The sequence below is a fragment of the Lipotes vexillifer genome, unplaced genomic scaffold, assembly GCF_000442215.2.
Source record: "Lipotes vexillifer unplaced genomic scaffold, Lipotes_vexillifer_v1.1 scaffold451, whole genome shotgun sequence".
Lineage (NCBI taxonomy): Eukaryota > Metazoa > Chordata > Mammalia > Artiodactyla > Lipotidae > Lipotes > Lipotes vexillifer.
The window spans coordinates 1576769-1599457 of NW_006795989.1; the positions used below are offsets into that span (position 1 = coordinate 1576769).

The following is a 22689-nucleotide window of genomic DNA, read 5'->3' on the forward strand; positions in this document are numbered from 1 at the left end:
GCACCTCAAATTACAAAGGTTATGGCCACAGTACGTGGTAACTGCTTAGTTAAGGTGGAAAAGGCATTAACTTTGTACAATTAGATATTCTGCGAGAGATGAAGCGCACGTGCACAAATGAGCACAATTCACGTAACTTTTACCAGTTTGCTGTTATAACTGTTCTATTTTATTATTGTTGTTAATCTACTGTTCATAATTTATAAATTAAACTATGATAACATAGTTATGTACAGGAAAAAATAGTATATATAGGGTTTGGTACTATCCCCTGTTTCAGGCATCCACTGGGGGTCTTGGAACATAGGATAAGGGAGCTACAGAGGATAAGAGAGAGGGAGGGATTACAGTGTTTAACTAGTCCTCTATTGTTGGATGGTGCAATAAACATCTGTAATATACACCCTTTGCTCATGTGTTTGATTTCTTGGAAGTGTAAGAATTCAGGCTGTGAAATGTAAAATAGATAGCTAGTGGGAATGAGCCACACAGCACAGGGAGATAAGCTCAGTGCTTTGTGACCACCTAGAGGGGTGGGATAAGCTCAGTGCTTTGTGACCACCTAGAGGGGGAGGGTGGGAAGGACACACAAGAGGGAGGAGATAAGGGGGATGTATTTTTACGTATAGCTGATTCACTTTGTTATACAGCAGAAACTAACACACCATTGTAAAGCAATTATACTCCAATAAAGATGTTAAACAAACAAAAAAAAAGAATTTGGGCTGTGGAAAGAGCAGAGGTGGAAATATGAGCAGAGGCCTGGGAGACTGAAAAGAATAAGGAGTATATGGGAAAGGCTGAATAGTTTACTTTGGACCATAGGCCACTGTAGACGATAGGGTGTTATAAGTCTTATGATGATCCTTGAACGTAAAAGAGTTTGAGAAGACCTGCTCTCACTTAATCCTGGACTATGCCAAGTACAGTTCCAAGCACTTTTACAGGTATAACTTATTTAAATTGCAGGTACTGGGAATTCCCTGGCGGTCCCGTGGTTAGGACTCCACACTTACACTGCTGAGAGCGCAGGTTTCATCCCTGATGGGGGAACTCAGATCCTGCAAGCCTCGTGAAGCGGTAAGAAAAAAGCAGGTATTGGGCTTCCCTGGTGGCGCAGTGGTTGAGAGTCCGCCTGCCGATGCAGGGGACACGGGTTCGTGCCCTGGCCCGGGAAGATCCCACATGCCGTGGAGCGGCTAGGCCCGTGAGCCATGGCCGCTGAGCCTGTGAGTCCGGAGCCTGTGCTCCGCAACGGGAGAGGCCACAACAGTGAGAGGCCCGCGTACCGCAAAAATTAAAAAAAAAAAGCAGGTATTATTATTACTCTTAATTATAGGCAAGGAAACTGAGGCACAGAGATGTTTAATTGCCCACGGTTACGCATCTAGCGAGAGATGAAGCCAGGTTTCAAATGAATGCAGGCTGGCTCCAGAGCCGAAGCGCTATTATCAAGAACCATGGTGGGATGCTGAGCTTAAAACCTGGGCCTTACTCGCTTCAAACCTTAGACACATGAGTAAACGGTGACGGTATAAATTAACATAGGCTTGATCTGTCCCTTTAATACCGCAAAAGCGTGAAGAGCATTAGCTGAGCCCATAGAAAACTTCAGATTCCTTATCTCCAAAATATAGGAAGCATTTAACACTTAGCGTTGCTCAATAAGATGGCCAGCTTGCCTGAACTGAACCGATTTGCAGACTTCAACAGTGAAGAGGCGCGCTCCACAACTTGATAATTAAATTCCAAAAGGCGCGCGAGCCTCCGTGGAAAGCAGTTTCCCGCCTCCCAGCCGGTCGCAGCTCGCTCAGCAACAGCCTCTCTACTCCAAGGCCGTGACGTCCAGCACTTGCATTGGGCCCGCCCCTGGGATCTTTCTGCTTCTGCGCGGTTGAGTAATCGATGATTTTGCTCTCTTAACTCCGCCCTCTGCCCCGGAAGTTAATGCAGAAGCCACACACCCCTCCTTGGCCGGCCCGGGCGCAGCCATTTTAATTCATATCTGAGTGGGCGGTGGCGGTTCTTGTTGGCGGTCTGGCTCCGCAGGGCAGGGGGCAATTTTAGTTGTTTGGGGGTGGTTTTTAGTTTAATTTTTCTTTTGTAGCTTGGCATCGCGGGCCAGTTCGCACGTTCTAGTCGTCTGAGGCCATGTCAGGAGACGGAGCCACGGAGCAGGTGAGGAAGGAGAGTGGTGGGGCCTCGTGGCGACCTCTTCTCTCTGAGTCTCTGTTCGTCCGAGTTCTCCAGCCATGTTCTCTGAGGAGGAATCAAGGGTCTAATGAATCCGAAAAACAGGGTTCAGAAGTACGTTGGGAATGGGGAGCAAGTTCTGACTGAGATTTAAAACTTTTTTGGCTTCTCTGTCTTAGGCGTTAAGATGAACAAATATTTGATTTAGACAATAGCCAGGAAGCTACTTCGTCCTATTTAGATTCATGGGACTTCTCCGGTGAGAGTCTTCCTTTAATACCATTTTGGTGTTAAGGGGTTAGGAATTGATTATTTTAACGTGTACCCGCTGTTTTCGAAAAACTTGACAGTGTTCCCTCCACCGCCTTTCCGATATATACTGTACCCAGAAAAAGGTTTGAGAAGTAATTTAAGATGAAACTAATCTGGAGAAATAGACTCTTGCATGAGCGAATGAAGAAGGAAGCAGTTTAGGAGTAAGAGCATCGTTATGCTAAGATTTGGGAATTTTGTGGCTTTCTCCTGCTCCTTCCCTTTCTTCTGTCAACATTTCATTTTCATTTTTCCAACGAAACAAGTAATTGTAGAATTTGATAAATCGGAAATGAGAAGTATGTTTGGGCCACTGTAAGTAAAAGCATCTGTTTTTTAGTACTGGATATGTGATATCTAAGTATTTTAAAATTCAGATTTTTAGTTAAATGATTTGTTTCTTTTGCTCTTTATTCAGAATTTTGTAGGATAGTGTTTACCTTTGAGTTTGAAAGAGGAAACTGGTGTTTTATGGAAGCTGTCAATTTATTTTTCGATTCAAGTCCGGTATGTTTAGGTAAATAGTTTTTAAAATGGAGGCTAGCTAGACTGCAGTCTCAATTTCCTGAAATTTCCCATTGCCATAGCAACGAAATACACTTAGGTTTTCGTTTTTGAAGTCCCCAGCTTTTAACGTGGGGACAGAGATGAGGCAGAATTGGAGTGTTCCTATTGAATAGGGTGACTGTAAATTTTATTATGTCGGGAAAGTTTGGCTAAACTGAATTTTGTGTTTGCTCGTCGACTGATTTCAGTCCTGAAATTTTCACAGTATTTACATTTTACATGCTGTTAGAATGCCCAAGAATGCCTAGTCTTAAAATCGTTATGTCAAGTCTGTTTTTGTATACCTACCCTTTTCCTGGGCTCATGTTTTGTCACCTGAAAGTAGAGGAGGAGTAACGTACTTAGGTGTTCATTGAAAGCTTCCCGAATTCACTGTTAATTTTTAAATTTATCTAAAATTGTAAACACACTGAAATGTTGCCATGACCTTTCATTTCAGAACTGTGGTGTTTTAAGTGGGAGAGAAGGTGGTAAAAATTTAAAGAAAAAAATTTCACCCAAAAGTTTTATGTGTAAAGTTTAGGACTGCAGTACAGTTCTTCACCTAGAATCGACAGTTGTTGAGTGTTTTGCCATATTTGCTTTATCTCCTTGTATATATTTGTTTGAAAGTAAGTGACATATTCAGCCCCCCTTATTTCAGCATTCTCTTATACAGTATAAGGCATTAATGCTGTTATATAACCATTATACCATTTCGCACCTAAGAAAATTAATAGCAATACCGTATCATTACTAAAAATAAGTCCTAAGAATGTGATTCATAGGGTTTTATTATTTTAAAAATCAGAATCTACACTAATATGTATAAAATGGATAACTAATAAGAACCTGCTATGTAAAAAAATAAAATTTAATTAAAAACATCAGAATCTAATCTAGGTTATTTGCATCATTTGGTTATGTCTCTTGAATCGTTCCTCTGTTTTTTCTCCCCTAGGATATTTATTGTCTATTTGAAGAATCCAGAACAGTTCTCTTGCAGAACTTCTCATTTTATGTCTGGGCTTATTTGATTTGTGTTTGTGTGGTGTCATTTAACTTGTCCCCTCATCTTCTGTATTTCCTGAAAATTATGGTTATGTCTAAACTCAGAGCTTTGATAATATTCAGGTTAAATATTTTTGTGTAGAATACTTTATAACATCACATCAAAAGGCACTTCATGCTAGGTTGTTCCAGTGTTAGTAATGGTTAAGTTTGCTCACTTGGTCAGGGTTAGGGTAATGACTGCTGGATCTCTTCATTGTAAAGGATTATTTTCCCCTTTGCAGTTAGGAATCTGTGGAGTTGATAACTGTGTTCCTCAATAACCTTTTATCTAGTTATTTATCATCAATTGATATCTTTAAATAAATCAGTTGTTTCCTTGAAAGTGGCAAATGGTAAAAAAAATCCTATTCTGTCTCTACTTACTGGCTCATATTTTTTCCTCAAAGATGAAATTCCTTTTTTCTTTTCCCCTCCTTTTAAAAGATTGAGGATAGCTGTGGATTCGTGGGGTTTCTCTGTATTTACTATGTTAAAATCAGCTGTAACCTTTTCTTTTTCTTTTCTTTTTTTGTTTTTTAAATGCTTAACTTGTCCTAGCCTTTATGGTGCCTCCTATATGCTATATATTTTTTCCATCAGTCAGTAAGACATGTTTTGACATCTGATGATCAACAGATAGTTATCTTCATATAATCTTTTAAACTTTTTAAAGATACATTTTCAAACATGCAAGAAAAAAAGAATAGTATAATGTATGATGTTTCTATCATAGAGCTTCAACGCACAGTGAAACATGTTTTCTCCATACGTTCACTTACTCTCCCCACCTCTATTGCTTTGAAGCAAATCGCAGATACTGTATTATTCAACTTTAACTGAAATGGTAATTAAATGATACCTTAAAGAGTGACATGATCAAAAATAGGAATCAGCTCGCTTGATGTGTAAGGCAACAGTTAATGAAAATTTAGAGGAAAAATGAGATGATGGACAAGGAAAAAAAAGACTAAACAAAACTGAAGAATAAGAAAAACATCAAAACCACTCTTAATCATGGATTTGCTTTGGAAAGATGGTAAGGGTGGGATAGACAAAGAATCCTGTGAGGGGCTTCCCTGGTGGCGCAGTGGTTGAGAGTCCGCCTGCCGATGCAGGGGAGGCGGGTTCGTGCCCCGGTCCGGGAGGATTCCCACGTGCCGCGGAGCGGCTGGGCCCGTGAGCCATGGCCGCTGGGCCTGCGCGTCCGGAGCCTGTGCTCCACAACGGGAGAGGCCCGCGTACCACAAAAAAAAAAAAAAAGAATCCTGTGAGATATGAATTACAGATTTATTTTAGCTGGTTAGCATTGAAACTCAAAAAAAAGTTTTGTTCAGTAAACCTGATAATATCTTTAATTTTTTATTCAACAATATAGATGGTCCTTTTTTCATACTGAATCTCTAGATTTGTGCTGTATGAAAGAGGGAAATGATTGTAGACAAGCAAAATCACAGCTAAGGTTTATTGTGATTTTTTTTTTTTTTTTTAACTCTTGTAAGGAAGTTCTATTTTACATTTAGAGGGCTATTTAAATTACCTTGCAGTTTTGGTGCCTATTCTTCTGGAGCTTCGTGTTTACTGTTTTTGTCAGTTTAATGGTGACAAAACCACCTGCATATAGGTTTTGATAGGTTTTCCCCGTAACAAAAGCACATCTGGTTCCCGTGTGGAATTATGGCTATATTTTTATCGAGTACATTTTTTTTTACTGCTTGATTCAACTTCTGATCTCATTCTTCACTCCATTTTACCTTGTGCATCACCTCTACAGAATTTAATAGGCTATTGGTTAGAGTTCCTCCACTGGGTTTTGAGTTGAAAGGCTGCCTTAGTTATTCACCATTGCACCTTAAAAACCTAGAAACACTGTTTTGATAATTAAAGGTGTTCACTAAATAAATGGATAAATTTTTGCATTCAGGCTATATGCTATATGTTACAAAATTTTAAAGAATTGTATCTTTTGGGAATACAGGTGCTTATAATTATTGTTAATAATTAATACAAAGTAAAATATTTTGGGGCATAAGAGTGAATGGTTTCTAAAGTTTTGTTATATGTATTTGGCCAAAGAAATGTATTTGGCCAAGTCAATTCCCATGAACCTTTAAGTCCCTAAAATTCTGTTTCTACACTTTTGTGTTTTAGGAATAAGATTTCAGTTTTCAAACAATTCATAGCCTATTCTAGAATTAGGAAGGCCTAAAGTATAAAAAGAATGATCCTTACTTTGGAAAAATTGCATGACTTGAAGGAGCACAAATTAATTGCCAATAATTCTTAACAAAGAGGGGAATTTAGGGCCATAAATAATTGTTTTGCTTTGGGTGAAAAATAAGTTTAGGAAGATACAGAAAATATGAAAAATATGTGTTCTATTATATACTTACTAATGAGGAAAGAAAGATGAAACACTCAGTGTTGAAACCTGATTTATTTTGTTGAGTAACCATTAATATCTAGTAGGGCTTAAAGGGAAATAGTGCCAATTTTAAACCCAAGTGAATGTGTATGGAGGTTAGAAGAGGGAGGGAAAGGCCAAGAATATATGTTGTAACAACAGTGTGTTCTTTGGATCCAAATATTCTTATCTGTTGTTAACAAAAGCTTTCTGTAATAGCCTTTCCTACTTTTCCCCCTCCTATTTTAAGATACTTAGTATAATAGTTTGGGGCAGGCAAATTTGATTTGATCTTATTGTTAATATTTCTTAAGGAAACTGACTACATAGAATACTCTGTTTGGCAGTAATTATTCCTAAGAGAGATTGATCTGTGTTTACAGAAATATTGATTTTCCGGAGAAGTACAATAGAAGAAGATTGTGTTAGAAGAGATTGCATTACCTCAGCATTAGGAATACAGAAATTTACATCCTAGGTAGACCTTCCAGAATGGCAAACTCTATTCAGATGTTTGTACCTATTCAGTGGATGATTGCAAAAAACAGTTCATAGTTTTAAGCTTTTCTGCCATTGTCTCTAAATCTTTATTCCTCTTTAGACAAGACCTAGTTGTGAATTTGAGTCTTTTTGTTTTTACTGAACAGTTGGTAATGGTGTGAGGATTGATTTTAAAATAGATTTTAGTTAAACAAATGTTTAAACTATTTTTAGATTAATGGTTAGGTTATAATCAGCAGTAAATATTGAATAAAACCAGAAGCGTAAAGCTGTGTCCTAATCGTTGTTTCCTAATGTTTCACTTAGTTTATCAAGTGAATTAATATTTTGGCTACTCCTGGTCTAAAGCTGCATTTTTCAAATTCTAAAATATTAAGACTTTTATTTATAGTTTGTAGCTGTTTGTTTCCTGGGGGATGAATAAGCAAATTTAATAAGCAAATATGATAAGTATAATTATTTGGACCAATAACCATTAGCGTATTTTTTTTTAAGTTTAAATTGTTTGCATGTTTAGTAGATTTTAGTCTTTGGAAGGTTTGAATGGATTATATACAGGATCCATATTCAGATTCATTCACAAAAAACATCTACTAGTGTTTTGTTGCACTGGTAAAGGAACATAGGACTAAGCTGGCGTCCAGTATTAATGTCATCTGTCACATAAAATGCTTAATTCTCTAGGCATATGAATCGACTCAGTTATTACTTGCAGATAGTCTTGCAGAGTGCTACCCTAGTCTACTTTTAACTTTGAAAAAAGACTACCAAGACAGACTTCAGAGTTGGAATGTATGTATTTGCAGTTTTCTTAATGTTTTAACAACAACAACAAAAGGAATGACTTAGGTCTGATTCCACTTTATTTTTGAGGAAACACCACATTTGGAAAAAAATATATTTACAGAACAGATGGATTAGGTGGTGTTTCTCAGAATGGAGTCCATGGTCCATTGCATCATATTCACTTAGGTGCTTTATAAAAGTATAGGTGCCGGGCTTCCCTGGTGGTGCAGTGGTTGAGAGTCCGCCTGCCTATGCAGGGGACACAGGTTCGTGCCCCGGTCCCGGAGGATCCCACACGCCGCGGAGCTCCTGGGCCCGTGAGCTATGGCCGCTGAGCCTGCGCGTCTGGAGCCTGTGCTCAGCAACGGGAGAGGCCGCAGCAGTGAGAGGCCCGCGTACCGCAAAAAAAAAAAAAAAAAAAGTATAGGTGCCTATACCTCAATTTCAGACGTACTATCAATGTAACAGATTCTGTAGGTGAGGCTGAGAATCTTCATTGGAAATGAGTATCACATGTGATTTTTATGTAAATGAAAGTTTGCAAATCACTTAGGTTAGGGATTGAAGATACTTGGACCTTCAAAGTTGGTTTTGAATACATTGATAAAATAAATGGAGAGGGCTTCCCTGGTGGCGCAGTGGTTGAGAGTCCGCCTGCCGATGCAGGGGACACGGGTTTGTTTCCCGGTTCGGGAAGGTCCCACATGCCGCGGAGCGGCTGGGCCCGTGGGCCATGGACGCTGAGCCGGCGCGTCCGGAGCCTGTGCTCCGCAACGGGAGAGGCCACAACAGTGAGAGGCCCGCGTACCGCAAAATAAATAAATAAATAGATAGATAGATTGATAGATTGATAGATAGATTGATAGCTACATACAAACATACATACATACTTAGATAAATCATTGCATGTTATTTGAGGATGGTTAGGCCTTTGATAGTATTTTTACTGATTTTTCTCTCCCTACTATATTTAGTCACTCGTTATCCTTAATAGTGGAAAGTACTCATTACAAAACTAGTTTTGAGACTCTTCTCTGCTTGTTCTGTTGCAAAACCCAGCAAAAATCTTGGTCAAAAAGCTAATATAGGTTTACATCCTTTAATTTACTGCATTCCTCCCTGCATACTTTTGATGTTTATCACTTGGTTTAAATTTTCACTGACCTCTAGTTTAACTTAATTTCCATATGACCTCCAGCATAACACCCTCCCCCATTTACCACAAAAATAGCTGTTTGGAGAAAGAGAAGTACACTTTTTTTCCTGTCCAGGTTTTACTTCCCTTGTGGAAATGGAAAGAAGAAATTAAATTAGATTATAAATTATTTAATCATTAATATATTGTGTCTGTCACTTCTCCACACCACACGCCATTAACAACCACCTGATATAAATTAAGCTATCGTATAGAAAGAAAGTGGTTTGCAGCTTAACTCGGTTTCCCAGAGGCTACATGACATATCCACAGTTATATGAAAAGGCTATTAAAAATGTTGCTCCCTTTTCCAACTACATAATTGTAGTTTTGTGGTCTTATACTTCATCAAAAACAATATATCGCAGAAGGTTGAAAGCTGAAGCAGATGTCTTCTATTCAGCCAGACATTAAAGAGATCAGAAAAATGTAAAACAGCGCCATTTTTCACTATTTTTTTTAATTTTGGAAAATATTTTAAAATAGAAGTTTATTTTAAATGAATTAACACATTAAAATTTTTACAGTTTTAATTTTTAGTATGAGAATGTTGATTTAACCCCCACATTTAAAAAAAAGTCTCTGGTTCCTCATTTTTAAGAGTGCAAAGTGATTCTTTATAAGAAGTTTGAGAACTGTTGAAATAGTTCAGGGAGCCTGTGAGACAATGTCATAAATTCTATTTCTGAGTTAGCTTCACAAAACAAAAGGTTAAATATAGAAAGTAAAAAGACAACCAGCTGAATGGGAGAAAATTTTTGTATATCGTATATCCAATAAAGGACTGGTATCTATAATATGTAAAGGACTCTTGCAATGCAATAACAAAAAAGAATTTAAAATGGCAAGCAATCTGAAAAGACCCTTCTCTAAATATATACGAAAGCCAATAAGAACATGAAAAGTGCTGAACTTCATTAGCCACCAGGGAAATAAAGATCAAAACCACAATGAGTTACCACTTTACCTGCTCGGATGGTTATACTCATCAAAAAGATGGATAATAACAAGTGTTGGTGGGGATGTAGAGAAATTGGAGCCCTCACACTGGTGGGACTGTAGAATGGTTCAATCGCTTTGGAAAACAGTCTGGCAGTTCTTCAAAGTGTTACGCAGAGGTTTGCTTTTTCACCTAGCAATTTCACTTCTAGGTATATACCTAAGTAAAAAGAAAACACAAAACGAATTCCACTCAAAAACTGGAAATAATCCAAATGTCCATCAACTGATTAATAAATAAAATGTGGGATATCCATGCAATGGAATACTTAGCAATAGAAAGGAAAGTACTGATATATGATAAAACATGAACCTTGCAAACATGCAAAGTGAAAGTCAGAAACAAAACACATTGTATGATATCATTTACATGAAATACCTGCACATCTATAGAAACAAAGTAGGTTGGTGGTTGCCTAGGGCTAGGGGGATTGGGAAATGGGGTTGCCTGTTAATGGGTACCGGTTTTTATTTAGCGTGATAAAAATGTTTTAAAATTTATTATGATGGTGAATATACTAAATTTAAGCCATTGAATCTTACACTTTAAATGGGTGAATTGTATGGAATGTGATTATGTCTCAATAAAGCCATTATTAAAAATAAAAAAAGTCAAACGTGTAATGTATCCTATCTCCATACTTTAAGCCAGTTGTACACGGGTTATTATTCACATAGAAAAGTTGATATTTTAGCAGTACACTACAACTAGAAAAACAGTTCATAGAACAGGTACTGGAGGTAGTTCCTCAGCAACATTTTCGCCTTATACAAAAAACAGTCCGTCGTCTACTTCACAATTTTTTCTGATTTTTGTACTCATTTGAAATAGTATATGTTGGTGTGTATGTGTATACTCCTTACAGTTGTGTTATTTTTCTGGTTTTTAAAATTGTGCAAATCAAAGAAGTTCCCACTGTCCTACTAGTATCATTAATGTGCATGCCTTGGGAACTGAACTAGTCCAACTTTTGTTTTGCTCATTTGATTTGGGGCCCATCCTACTACCCATTATCATCCCCCTGAAGAATGATAATGGGATTACAGATATTCCAAAGACAAAAGCTGGATTTTGATAGAGTTTCTTTATAGTAATGTTTTTGGGACATGTAAGCATGAGACGGCTCTTCTTTTGCTATAACTAAGGAGAGTTCTGACCTCATTCCATTACAAATGGGCACTGGAAACTTGCAACAAGTTTTCTTAAAGTGACCTATTTCTCTGATCTGGCAACAGATTCAGGAAATAATATTACAAGTCCATTCCTTATGGAGGCTCAGTCTCCTTGTGGATACTAGAAAACTGTTCAATTTTCATTTGCTTTACAGCAGTGTGGTAACCAGGCCACAAAACAAAAATGTTATGCTCTTGGTTACCCAATTGGTTCATAGCTGTGGTGATGAACGACTTTTTATTGTGAGAATTAAATGTGGCCTTTAACTACCAGAGGATGCTCTTGGCCATTTTGGTTACCTTCTGTTGTTAATTAATTCAGTTGATTGAGAATTATCTAAATAGATTGTTTTATGAACATTTAACTACATCCTTGTCCAGAGGAAAACATTTAGGGTTATAAGAGATTCTGTGAAGAGCTGAGCCATAGTTCTGCCGGGTTCTAACTGGACTTCGGGCAGATTCATGTAAAATTTAGTTATATTTTTTATTATGAAATGGGGTTATCAGTTGCTTAACGAGGAGTGACAATGCCTAACATAGTAGATGCTCAATAGATGTTTTTTTTATATGTGATCCAACATCCTTTCCATGGGGTTCTTGGGTCCCTGGTAACCTCTTCTCCCAGGTGTCTATGGATAGAATTTTAGGGGTTCCCTGAACTTGAATGGACAAAATAAAACTTTTCACTAATCTCTAACTGAAATTGAGCCTTTCCTTCTCTTACGAATGTAGGCAAGAAACCACACTAGTAGCATTAGCAATAGCTGTGTGACTGGGACAGACATATTCAAAGTACTGTTGGCACTCATCACTAGACTCGCCACTAGATTTTGTTGTGTTAAGTATTTATTACAATATAAACTTCGTTTAAAAATATTTTGATAATTACATTTCAGTATAATTGGTTTCCTTTGAAATCCTGCATAGTTTATTTTGTGTATTTAAGAACATTATCCCTAGAAAGGCCATAGGCTTCGCTAGATTACAGGAAGTTTCAGCAGCACACACAAAAAAAGTTTGGAATCCCTAGAGAGCCATAATTTTCAACTGAGGCTGCACATTAGAACCTCCTGGAGAGGTTTTTTTTTGAGCATCTTTTTAAATTCTCTTTACCCCAGGTGATTCTGATGTGCTGCCAGGGTTGAGAATCACTAAGTGAATGGCTTGTTTTATTTTGTAAGGAGACATTTATACTTGCTGCAGTTATGCTGGTCAGATATTAGATGCTATCTTCTGAGTTTCTCTGTTCTTTTGCAGATTATGGCATACATTATCTAATTTTGGTAGGTTAATTTTCAGCAAGTGGATTTGAGTGATTTGGCCTCCCACCAGACTGCTTTGAAACACTAATTGTTAGCATTGATTAATTTAGCTGGTTTTTAATTCCTGATTTAAAGTTCCTGTATCACATTTACTTCTTATTTTACCGTTAACATATTATAGTTGATATCTTACGAATCCTAGTTTATTTTAAAGTATTTTTAAAGTTTGTCAAGAAGTAAACCGTTTGAAAGAAATCTTTATTTTGTTGTATCCCAAGTGCCCATTCAGCAATGTCTGGCACACACTAGGCACTGAACAAATATTTCTCAGGTGAACAGTAAAAATTCAAACAGCAGAAGAGTATACAGTGTGTGAAGTACGCTTGTATGTGGTGTGTATGTCTCCCCATCCACTCCTGTTTTTTTAACCGGCTATTATGGAGATTGTTCCATGTTGCTGTTTATAGAGCTGCATTGCTTTGTTCCTTCTAGTGACTACAGATTCCAAAATTTATTTAGCCAGTTCTTTTACACATGATTATTTAAATTATTCCTAGTCTTACACAACAACAGCCACATAGCTGATTTCTCTCCTGTGTACATCTTTGTGTACGTGTAGAGTAGGGTAAGTTGTCAGAACTGGAATTCAGGGTCAGATATTCATGTTAAATTTTGGTCAATATTACTGCTTGTTCCTGCCAACAATTCGAGAATGTCTGTTTCTATTGATATATATCCTTGCCAATGCAATGTTAATTATAAAACACCTTTGTGGGTGCTTAAAACTTAGCCTTCCAATGCAGGGGGTGCAGGTTCGATCCCTGGTTGGGGTGCTAAGGTCCCACATGCATGGCCCAAAAACCAAAACATAAAACAGAAGCAATATTGTAACAAATTCAATAAAGACTTTAAAAATGGTCCACATATGAAGTGAATAGCATTGACATATATACACTACCAAATGTAAAATAGCTAGTGGGAAGCAGCTGCATCGCACGGGGAGATCAGCGCAGCGCTTTGTGACCACCTAGAGGGATGGGATAGGGAGGGTGGGAGGGAGACGCAAGAGGGAGGGGATATGGGGATATATGTATACATATAGCTGATTATACAGCAGAAACTAACACAACATTGTAAAGCAATTATATTCCAGTAAAGATGTTAAAAAGAAAATGGTCCACATCAAAAAAAATCTTTAAAAAAACCCAGAAGCACCCTTGATCTCTATCTTGTGGCTTACATTTGTATTGCTTTCGAGTGTTTATAAAGTTCATTGTTCTTTTTCTATGAACTGTTCGAATACTTTGCCCATTTTCTCTTTGAGTTTCTGAACTTTTAGTGACTGGACTTAATAAATTTAATACTTTGCCACGTGTGTTGGGGATATTTTTTAAGTTCGTCTTTTCACTGTCATTGTGATACTTTTCCCATGCACAAATGTAAATAAACTTTATGAATTAAGTTTACTCTTTTCAGAGGCTTTTAAAGAGCCTTCCTGGGCAAAGATACATTTCAGTATATTTTCCAATGGTTCTTGTGTTTTTGATTTTAATGTTTAAATCTTGATCTATCTGAAATTAATTTGGTAGAAAGGGTAAAATAGGAATTCAACTTTATTTTGATAGATACAGTTATTCTAGCACCATGCATTGAATAACCCAACATTCCGATTTGAAATGCCACCTTTATTATTTGCTGATTTTCCATATATCCTCTTTTTGAACCATCCTGATCTGGTGACTTATCACCATTGCAGTACTCTTTATTTGTCATTTTATGTTCTAATATGTGGGTGGGACCAGTGGTCCTCCTTTATTAAACTTTTCCAGTTTTAGTTTCTAAACTAAAGTAGTTTAAGCAAGCTACTTACAAAGCTCTTGTGTATTAGTTGAATATCCTAATTTTGATACAAAATTATATTAGTCTTTTAAAACATGGTTTTCTTTCTAAATAAATGTATACTTATCAGTGGTAGAAACTGATTTATTCCAAAGAAAAGTATACTTCTTCCAGGTGATTTTTTTTCCCTAGGCACATGACTTGAAAATTTTCTTCCCAGCTGCTATTTTGACAGAATTGCTTGGTAAAATATTAATTGCCACTAAGGGAAAAAAAAAAAGGAAAAAGAAAGGTATTGGGGCAATGCTTCCCTCTCTATCCCCTCTTGAATGTTACTGATATTTATTGCCACACTGTGGATTTCAAGAAGTCCTATAAAAAAGGTAAAACCAAACTTAGTACAGATTAACATTTATCTTAATTTTTTGAGTATCACTTTCTTTTTGTGGCACACAGTAGTATTCTGAACAAAAATTTGAGAAGTAATACTTGTATTTATGCCTCAGGTCCTAGCTACTGTTTTAGGTATTAATTTTTTAAGATTATATTTCTATAAGAAAAATAAAACTATCTTATTAAAGAGTTTAGAAAATATTAAAAGAAGGGGGGGGGAGTTACCTGTACTTCTACCACCTATCACCCAGACATGACTACTAAATATTTTAGTACCATCTTTTCAATCTGTTTTATTATGGATTTCTTTTATAGTTTTCATTATGCTGTATATACACTTTGTGAGTCATGCTTTTAAAACTTTCATATCAAAAATAAAATTTCCATGTCATTTCATGCTTTTTCTTTGTGGCTCAGGATGAATTCTGTATAGCAGTGTTTCTCAGTGTTTCTCAGTTGGTCCAGGGACCCTGTGGGTTCCCAAGACTTTCAGAGGACCTGTGAGTTCATACTGTTTAATAATAGATTTAAGACATTATTTGCCTTTTTCACTGTTAATCTCATGAGTCTGCAGTGGAATTTTTACATGAGTTGATATTGCAGAAGGTTGAATGCAGAAGCAGATAAGAAAATCCAGCTGTATTTTGAAGTCTGACGTTATATAGATGTGCAAATATATGTAACATAATCTCGCTGAATTTTTAAAGTTATTTTTCATTAAAATGTTATGTTAACATGTAAATAATTTTATTGTTATTTGTACACGAATAAATATCTAACATTTTTCTCAGTTTTCATTTCTAATATGGTAAATCCTGAAATAACCCACATGAACAAAAGCTCTTTGGTATACTCAAGGGTATAAAAGGGGTCCTGAGACTACAAAGTTTGAGAACTGCTGCTCTATATTATTTCATGTAAAAGATGGGTTTATTTAAGTTTTAAAAATGTTTTTTAAAAGTATGTGTTCACTTGATTTTGTTATTATGCAAGAGATTTATGATAAGAGTATATATAGATTATAGGAAACACAGGCCTCTTTTATAAGAGGACATTTTTATGCTTTGTACTGTGATACTGCATCTGGGGGCTGATATGTTGTGCTTGAATTAAATTAGGCCTGAGATTTTTAAAACAGTAACTTCAGTTCATTGTTTTTTTTCTCCCTAGGCAGCTGAGTATGTCCCAGAGAAAGTGAAGAAAGCCGAAAAGAAATTAGAAGAGAATCCCTATGACCTTGACGCTTGGAGCATTCTCATTCGAGAGGCACAGGTTTAGTGATATAGGATTACATTTCCTTCTCTATGGGTCCAATCACACTACTTGGTTCTGCAGTAAATAATACATTTATAATCCTAACATTGTAAATGCTGTTTATTGGTTTTCAATTTTAGAATCAACCTATAGACAAAGCACGGAAGACTTATGAACGCCTTGTTGCCCAGTTCCCCAGTTCTGGCAGATTCTGGAAACTGTACATTGAAGCAGAGGTTAATATTTTATTTTATTTTTTCTTATATAGCTTTTGATGGGAATTGCAACATACACTATAGTGATAGAAAACAAATTAGGAACATAGATAGCACAACTAGGACAAGGAGGATTTAAAATGTCTCTTGCCTTTATTTTGTAAAATAGGTATGAAGGAGTAATTAAAATGAATTTTTGAAATTTCGGTCTTTACAAGCTGATGATTGTTGCATTTTGGAGTTGCAACAACATTAAAACAGTTTCAATGGTATTGGAGTGCTTTAGCCTTTTATTTACTTGTCATGTGTCAATTTATTGCCTCCTGTGTCATTTATTTAGAACTCATTTTTCTTTTTATTCCTATTTACAAACTAATATGAACGGTATAAGAAAATACAGAAATGTTAACTTAGTTTCATAGGGTATTTTGAGTGTCTCTGGTTAAATGAAACCTTTAGGTGAAAAATTATTTTCGATTTTAATTTTGTGAAAATGCATGGTTTGTCAATAAATGTAAGCACTTCAATAATTTAAAAAAACGTTTTTCTATAGGATAAAGTTTACATTATACAGGAATAAGCTAATATGAACTCAAACCTATGTAATCATAATTTACCCAATGATACTTTTTGTTTTTTTTCTTTCTAACTCTCTTGAAATTTGAAGTCAGGCATGTTTATTTTAAAGAGTAAAGGCCCCATTCTTGGTTATGATTAGAAGGGAAATGTTCATTTTTGAAGACCGGAATTAGCAATCCAGATGATAATAAAGAGTGAATGTATCGATAACAGTTGGCACCAAGTAGTCATTTTTCAGGTGATATATTAATGAGATGTAAGGGGTAAGATGGGAATAGTTGATATCCACATTAAGCTGAAAATGATATCCATTTCTTTTTATGACTTAAGTATTCTTATTTGAGTATTAATTTTGTAATATAAATTCTCAACATAATCAAGTACACTGCAGCCTCGTCATAACATATTCCACAGTAGCTGAAATTTGATAACATGTGGGTCTGTTTTGGACCTATCAAAGGGCTTTAGTTATCAGCAGTACTGACTTCAACACAACACAGTGTCACCTGTGATGTGTCCCTCAGAAATGGACCCAACCAACAGCAGATTTAAATTGAGGCTACAGTGTACTCACTGTATTTGTGCTGTAGTTTATATTGTATTACTTTGGGAGGTGGGGAATTACTGGACAATAGCAGGAACATTGTGTGTGTGTTCAATTTTTTCTGTGTGGTTGTGTATGTGGTATGTGTGTTTGTGTGTTTGTATGTGTGAGAGAGATTGTACCTTATGTGGAGTCTGGTTGTGGTTTTGGACCAAGAGCATATCCTTAAGGTTTTATCACTTATCTTTTGGGACCATTTCCTTCCTTCAGTATATCTAATCATCAGAGTAGACTGTCATGGAATTCACCAGGTGAGTGAATAGACCTGTCTGAAGTGTGCTGAAGCCAGGATCACCTGTACTTGGTCTTCATTCCAGTTTAACTTTACATATTAGCTTATATGCAGGCTCATTAGAAATTAACATAATTGGTACATGATAGTTTTTGTATAATGAAGTGGTGCGTTCTGAGTTTTAGAAGTTTCTTTCAGTTTCTCAAATATTCAGGTATTATTCATGCATTTTATTATAGCATAAGTGAAACTGAAATTGGCTGTTAGATACCGCATTCTGTAAGTATAAGCATAGTGAGTCTGTTTCTCCCATTTCCTAGCTAAAAATACAAACTGCATTCTAAAAAAAATTCTGAGACCAGATGTTATTCCAGAGGGCTGAAAGTTGTCTAAATAACAGGCTCATTTCATGGAATATTTCAGAGCTGTTAGCAGTTGCCTGATTGATTTAGTTGGTAATGTTTGCAGTTTCACACGCATACACACACAAATATGAATGTTTGTATAAAACACCTTTTGAGAGAAAAATGGTAAAGAATATATATGTGTATTTTATAAATTTTATATTTCTGGTTTAGGAATTAAGATGTTAAATTGAATGCAAATTTTAAAAATGCATATCCTGAGCTATGTTTTCCTCTTTCTTAATTTGCTCTTTATTTTCACAATTGTACTTTGTTTAGCCTGTGAGGGGCTAAAGTTTCCTTTGGCCGTATCACCCAATGTGGCCTTTAATATTTCTGGAGAAGACATATATTTATAATACATTAAAATCTGAAGTAATAATAAGAATGTCTTTAAAGATAATACTAACAGTGTTTACATAACATCCTGTATGCACTCTCAAGAAAATAAAGTTTTGTTAATACATTTGTTGTAACTCAGTACTTCATGGTGGGAAAATTGTTTATGTTCAGTTAAACCAGTGTGTGTGAGTCCAAATACATTTAGTTCTTTTCTAATAGAAAATACATACATCTTTAAAAATGAGATAATTTGCTTCCCCAGAGAAATTTCTTGTAAATCCTACTTACGAACAAAGTGGCAAAGGAAGCGGGTGTGTTTTAGGGGTTTGGGAAGTAGGGGGGTTACTTTTAAACTTGAAACATCAATTGCAAATGGAAGCATATTATAAATAATTTTTAGTAAAGAAGTTAATGACACTAGTCTGATATTTTTAATATTTGCCAGTATATCACCTTTTCTCATTTCTGAGCATTTAGCAATACTACTTGCTAAAAAGCTACTTGTGTAAAATTTGAACTTTAAAATGTCATCCTTAATTCATTACCCACTTTTATTTTTGTTGCTTATTGGAGGTAAAATTCCCTTAGGACCAACGTCTATATATTTGTAACACATACATAATTTCAAAATTAAGCCAAATTACTTTAATGTTGTATATATTATATGGGAGATCACATTTTGCCTCAACTGCTTGAAATTCTTTGCTTTCTTCTTGAATTCCAAAATGCTACTAGCCATATCATAACAGCAAACAATTGTATGGCTCTTCTTAAAGTGATGCAGTATAGAGTCTAAATTGTTATGACATGAAAATAGTTTTGCTGCTGCTTGGTTTTAGTAAAGGAAACATTTTAATACATCTCTAGTTCATATACAGGTGTCTTAAATCTGCAGTACAGTATATTTTAGAGTTTAAGAAATGGGAGTTTTTAAACACTATAGAGTTAAGTGAAATACCCCTTTAGAGCCTAAGTGCTCTTTCAAGAACCCCTTTTTAGAGTGGTCAGAAGGGTCACTAAATATTAGCAAATTGAGAAAATTTATAGTTTTGCTACATTTTTTAAGTTGCCTTTCCCCCTTTTGGTTTCTCTAGCTCTTCATGTAGCTAGGTAATCAATGTGACAGCATACTGTAAGCTACAAATAACTTAGTTTTAGAAGTAAGTTGTTTTGAATTGGGCCACATTCATAAGAAATTTTCTTATGAAAGGATGATTTTTTTTTATTGTTAGCCGAAGGAGAAATGAAGAAGGTAATGCTGCTGGTAATAGCAACAATGTATCTTGCTGTCTGTGAAAGCTGTAATTCTTTAATAAAAGTATGTAGAGAATTGATTGCCTTTTATTAAAAACTTTTTAATGTGAATCCTTTTCTTATAAATACTGAGTTGTGACGTACATATTTCAGTTTTTCAAACTAACCTTTCTACTTGGGAAAAATGACTTTTAAAAATACCTTTCTTCTTGGAAAATCGAAGTGAACTCAGGATGGAACATGGGTGACCTAAATTGAAATAAACTTCTCCACTGTCGATACTGTTTTAATTCCTCTAAATAACAGTTTAAACTACTGTATTATGTTTTGTATATATTGAGCAATGTGATTTTTAAATGCAGGAAAAAAATTTTAATTATATAGATTTCTTTTCTATACTTCAGCTTGCAATCTTTTTTTAAAAAAATCTGTACTCTTTTCTTATAGATCTGCTCTTTTCCTGTTTGTAATAAATGTTGGTCCATGTCTGTGTGATTATTCAGATTTTTCTCTAAAATGCAATATGCTTTTTAATCTATAGTTTCTTAAATGCATGTATAAATGTAGTGTAGGGGTATAAAAGAAAACAAATTTTGCAAACACTGAAGTGAGTAATCAAATATCTGAAAATGATATGGATAATTACATACTGTTTTTAAAACAAAGGAAATATTTACATTTACTGTTTTAAGTAGTAAACTTCTATTTTAGGTCTTACTGAAATATCTAATCCCATTCATTTTCCCTTCCATTATTGTAGCACAGATGTTTAGGTTTTGTCACTTCGACTAACATGATCTGTACATTTTTTTCCTTGGAGCCTTTTCTTTTCACCCCAGGCTTTGCAAAATAAAACTATTTGCAAAAAGACGTAGTTAATTCAGATAACAGAATTTCTCTTAAAAAAAAAATCTTGTTTTTTTATTCTTTATGTCTTCTAGGTAATTTGTTATTTTATGTGAAGTGTAGCCCTTTATTTTCAGGCAAAATCTTGTACTAATCAACCTGATCATTTTTATATTTCTTTATAAAACAAATTTATAATCATTGAGTCACTTATAAGAATATTGGGAAAAAAGGTTCATTTTTTCTCCCTCTTCAAAGACTCTTAAAACTTTTAGCCAGGCTTTTTTTATATTTTGTGTATCTAATAAGAGTTATGGTATATTCTGAAAATCTGGAAAAGCGATCTCTAACCAGATTTTTTTAAGTGTATACATTCCAAAATTTGTTGTGAAACATAAAGGGCTATTGGATCATGCAGTTTGAGGTTTCCCTGTGGGTAGTAGCTTAGCGTAAATTTCTTGGGCATTTATGGAATAACATAGTAATATACAATACCAAGTAATTAGTGTTTTAAATTACCGGGGGTTGTAGTCAGTAAGGTCTTGGGGGATTAATCTGCTATACAACCCCCTCGACATCCCAAGAGATACTCATTAAAGGTAGGCTCCAACATGTGGCATCCATGAATAAACACAAACTCCCCTAAGCCTTTTATAATACTGTGGAGTTAGAAACCTCCATATTTGGAAACAACTAACCCTAACATGAAAAGCCTTTTTTAGGGTGCTCTGTGGTTTTGGTTCTAACTTTGAGCATAAGGGAACCTGGTGGCAATTAATTGACTTTCTCTTAAAAGACAAAAAGGCCTCATAAAGGCTCAAGCGTTTTCTAGTGTGTTAGTGTGTGCCTTCAACTTGCAAACAGCTGTTCCTTTTAAATGAAATGAGTCTGGCGCAAGGCATTTCCAAGAAATGAAGATGTCTGAAATAATACTAGTGATGTCTATGAAAAGCTGCACTTCTAAATGTGGACAAGAATGCATTTATTTGCTTGTAAATAACTTCCATTTTAAACTTTAACTTTTATTACTAAACATTTTTACTCTTAGCAACTTTGGAGCAGAAAACAAGTAGTTGGTTAGTATAATGGCATAATAAATTCTGTATAAAATTTTCCCCCACGTATTCAGAATCTGCAGCAAATTCAACAAAATGGTGAATATTTGCTTTGAATACAACCTGTTGAGAAACTAAACGGCTTTTCTAAAGCTCAGGAAAGCATAACCTGGGGTAAGTTTTACCATTTTGTATGCTAGGAAGCCTCCAAAGAAAAATTTTCTGTTTGGAAATGTTAAGTGATAGTTCTGAAAACAGAGTCTGATGTCAAGGACAGTACTGAAATGTTGTTTTGGAATAATTACTTTGAAATGTAAAAAGGTCCAAAGATAAAGTCCCAAAGCTATTCTTAATCTTCCTAATACTTTTTAATTCATGTTACAGAACATGTTCAGTTACAACCTTTTTTTTTAAATACAAAGTTTTAGCTCTAGCATATACAGATAACATTATTATAAGTCTTTGTCTAAAGATTCCTGTATATGGGAAACGGTCTTTTTTTTTTTCTCTTTCAGTTTATTGAGATACAATTGACATGCAGCATAAGTTTAAGATGTACAACATAATGATTTGATATATGTATGTATTGTGAAATGATTACCACAGGGTTTAGTTAACGTCCATCACCTCACAAAATAACAAGGGAAATGGTCTTATATATATATATTTTTTTACATCTTTATTGGAGTATAATTGCTTTACAATGGTGTGATAGTTTCTGCTTTATAACAAAGTGAATCAGTTATACATATACATATGTTCCCATATCTCTTCCCTCTTGCGTCTCGTCTCCCTCCCTCCCTCCCTCCCTCCCAACCTCCCTATCCCACCCCTCCGGGTGGTCACAAAGCACGGAGCTGATCTCCCTGTGCTATTTGGCTGCTTCCCACTGGCTTACACATGCATCAAACAGGGGGCTAAGCTAATTCATCTTTCAGCTCTAAATTTGATTTAAACCTAATATCCATTTTGGCTTTAAATATGTAATACATACATAGCCATAGTCTGTTGAATTAAAAAAAACTTCAAGAAAACCATCATCATGAAATAGCACTCTTTTCCTTCAAATTGAATACAGAAATTGTCAATCAATATAAGACAAATGTTACAGAAATCGTCATCAATATAAGACAAACGTTACAGAAATTGTCATCGATATAAGACGTAAAATGGTCTTATATTGACTATGGCTATGTATGTATTACATATTTAAAGCCAAAATGGATATTAGGTTTAAATCAGATTTAG

General features: G+C 35.4%; 1 protein-coding gene across 1 annotated transcript in view; it reads left to right on the plus strand.

Moving 5' to 3' along the window:
- The first annotated feature begins 1985 nt into the window (after positions 1 to 1985).
- CSTF3 (cleavage stimulation factor subunit 3) overlaps positions 1986 to 22689 on the plus strand; it is a 70820-nt gene continuing 50116 nt past the window's right edge. The window contains exons 1-3 of the mRNA XM_007468087.1: positions 1986 to 2178; positions 15827 to 15928; positions 16051 to 16146. Coding sequence (XP_007468149.1) covers positions 2152 to 2178; positions 15827 to 15928; positions 16051 to 16146 — 225 coding nt within the window. The 5' untranslated portion in view covers positions 1986 to 2151. The remainder of the gene's footprint in view (positions 2179 to 15826; positions 15929 to 16050; positions 16147 to 22689) is intronic.